The sequence below is a fragment of the Echinops telfairi genome, unplaced genomic scaffold (assembly GCF_000313985.2).
Source record: "Echinops telfairi isolate 266 unplaced genomic scaffold, ASM31398v2 ScPeMD7_7467;HRSCAF=8505_1, whole genome shotgun sequence".
Taxonomy (NCBI): Eukaryota; Metazoa; Chordata; class Mammalia; order Afrosoricida; family Tenrecidae; genus Echinops; species Echinops telfairi.
The window spans coordinates 26553628-26555691 of record NW_022111368.1 but is presented as its reverse complement, the minus strand read 5'-3'; the positions used below and the strand labels follow the sequence as shown (position 1 = coordinate 26555691).

Genomic DNA, 2064 nt, shown 5'->3' with positions numbered 1-2064 from the left:
TATCTAACAGTAACATGTAAAAAAACAAACAGCCTAGCATGCTTACAAAAATTCCTTTCCGAGGGAGAGTGTGGCTGGCAAACAAGCAAACAATAGGCAAGTATGACTGACAAAAAGATGTGGCAATTCTTTTTTCCTCATAGGCACTTGTTACACAAGGTATGAAGTTTGATGAACTAACGTTACTTCTGATTAAAGAATGATGATGCATTGGTGTTTTAATTGAGCAGTATCTTCAAATTACTGCAGACTTATCTAACACAGACTCTTTAGCCACTTTCATTATCTGTAACAATAGCATCAGAAATTAATAACTGATAGGTAATAGGGGTAAGAAATGTCTTGTGTATTTAACTAATTTTGCATACATTCTGATTAGGTACAACCCAAACAAAAATGACCAAACACATCTAGGCACCAAGCCTGCATTGAAATCAGGCAGGTTTATTGTACAGGGCTTACAGCAACAACCGAATGACCCTCATCAAATATGAAATCGCTCCAGGGCATCTGTTAAGAAGGTAATCTATGCCTTCTCTCTAAAGTATGAATTTACCAACAGCATCTTTTGCTTGCTATTATTGAAAGCATTAATTAGTTTTAAGTAAAAGAAAATACATAACCACTCACTGAGTAAATACTTATCACATGGCATGCCAGTGTTCACTGCAGGAGATACCTAAGAGAGACTCTCTCCTTCCATGATGAGTACACAGAACAGAGATATGAAAGAATACATTGATTACACAATAAAGGCCCACAGAGTGTGGCTTGAAGTGCAGAAAAGAGGGCGATTAGAACAGTGAATAAAGGATAAGCAAAACATTCTAACAGATAATTCCTGGCAAATAAAATGACTAGACACATAGCTTTTCACGAGAGCATGGCGCACTGAGAGGAGCTATACTGCTAAGATGGGGGAATAAGGTTAAGGGGATTAAGTACGTGATGTGAGTGAAGTAAGTGAAGGAGGATGCGAGCCAAAGGGTCAGATCATGGAAATCGTCAGATTTTCAGCCAGTTAAGTAAGCTGTACTTGCATTTTTAGAAAGGCACAGCTGTTGTTGCATGAAAAGCCAACAGGGGACCCACACAGATGCGTGATTCTAGCATACGGGCAGAGAGCATTTAGCTCCAAGTCAGATCCATGGCTTGAGGCTTGAGGCACAAAGGAGACCAATTTGACACTCATGGGCTGCAAGGGAAAGAAGGCTTTTTAGGGTGACTCCCAAGGTTTGGGCTTAGGCTAGTAGGTGAATAATGACAGGAAATCCCATGACCAGTAAAGAAGAGTCTGTGTTACAGGTGGTCAGAGTGGAAGCTTTAGTGGCCTCCAAGGAGCCGCGCCAAGGGGCATCCCAATACAAATCTGAAGCTCAGGAGGGAAGCAGGGGCTAGAATCACACAGTCTGGCCTATGGATGTTAGCTGACGCCACAAGAACAGTTAGGCGTTTACAGAGACTACAGAAGGCAGCTAAGGGCTGATCACCAGAGAAAGTCAGCAACAAAATAAGGCAGAGGGAAAAAGAACAAAAAACGAGGGAATGGATCTTGATCTGAAAGTCCAGTTGCTCAAGATAATGTACAAATTCAACAACAAGAATAGAACTTGCAGTAATTTTAACTATAATCTGAAAGTTGTTTAATATATGGAAAGAAATTAAAATTAGTTTAGGAGTAAGTCTAGAAAATTAAAGAACATTTAAATTTTAAAGAAGATATTACCTATTCTGAAATAACCGTCTTCTAACCATTTGTCTTTGGTTTGTTTGCTTATTTTCAAGTCTTCACTCTAAAATAAAATAAAGACAAATTTAATATTTAATGTTTTATTAAATGTTATTATTTTATCTTAATGAATGTAAAAGTTAAATTTTTTGGCACAGCTCCCTAAAAAGAGAAATGTCCTTTCAGTCTTGAACTTAAAAGGTTTGACAATAAAAGTTTTTTAAAAAACAAAAATGCTATCTTAAGCAGTATAAAATATGTTGGTGGTAAGAAAAGAGTAACAGTAAGATAGAAAAACATTATTTTGATAGAAAAACATTTTCTATTTGAAAAAT

At 37.1% G+C, this 2064-nt stretch overlaps 1 protein-coding gene across 1 annotated transcript in view; it reads right to left on the bottom strand.

The window, feature by feature from the left end:
* The window catches only part of MGAT4A (alpha-1,3-mannosyl-glycoprotein 4-beta-N-acetylglucosaminyltransferase A), a 107754-nt gene that overhangs the window by 11058 nt on the left and 94632 nt on the right, over positions 1–2064 (bottom strand). The window contains exon 11 of the mRNA XM_045283829.1: positions 1727–1793. Within this exon, the coding sequence (XP_045139764.1) occupies positions 1727–1793 (67 nt within the window). The remainder of the gene's footprint in view (positions 1–1726; positions 1794–2064) is intronic.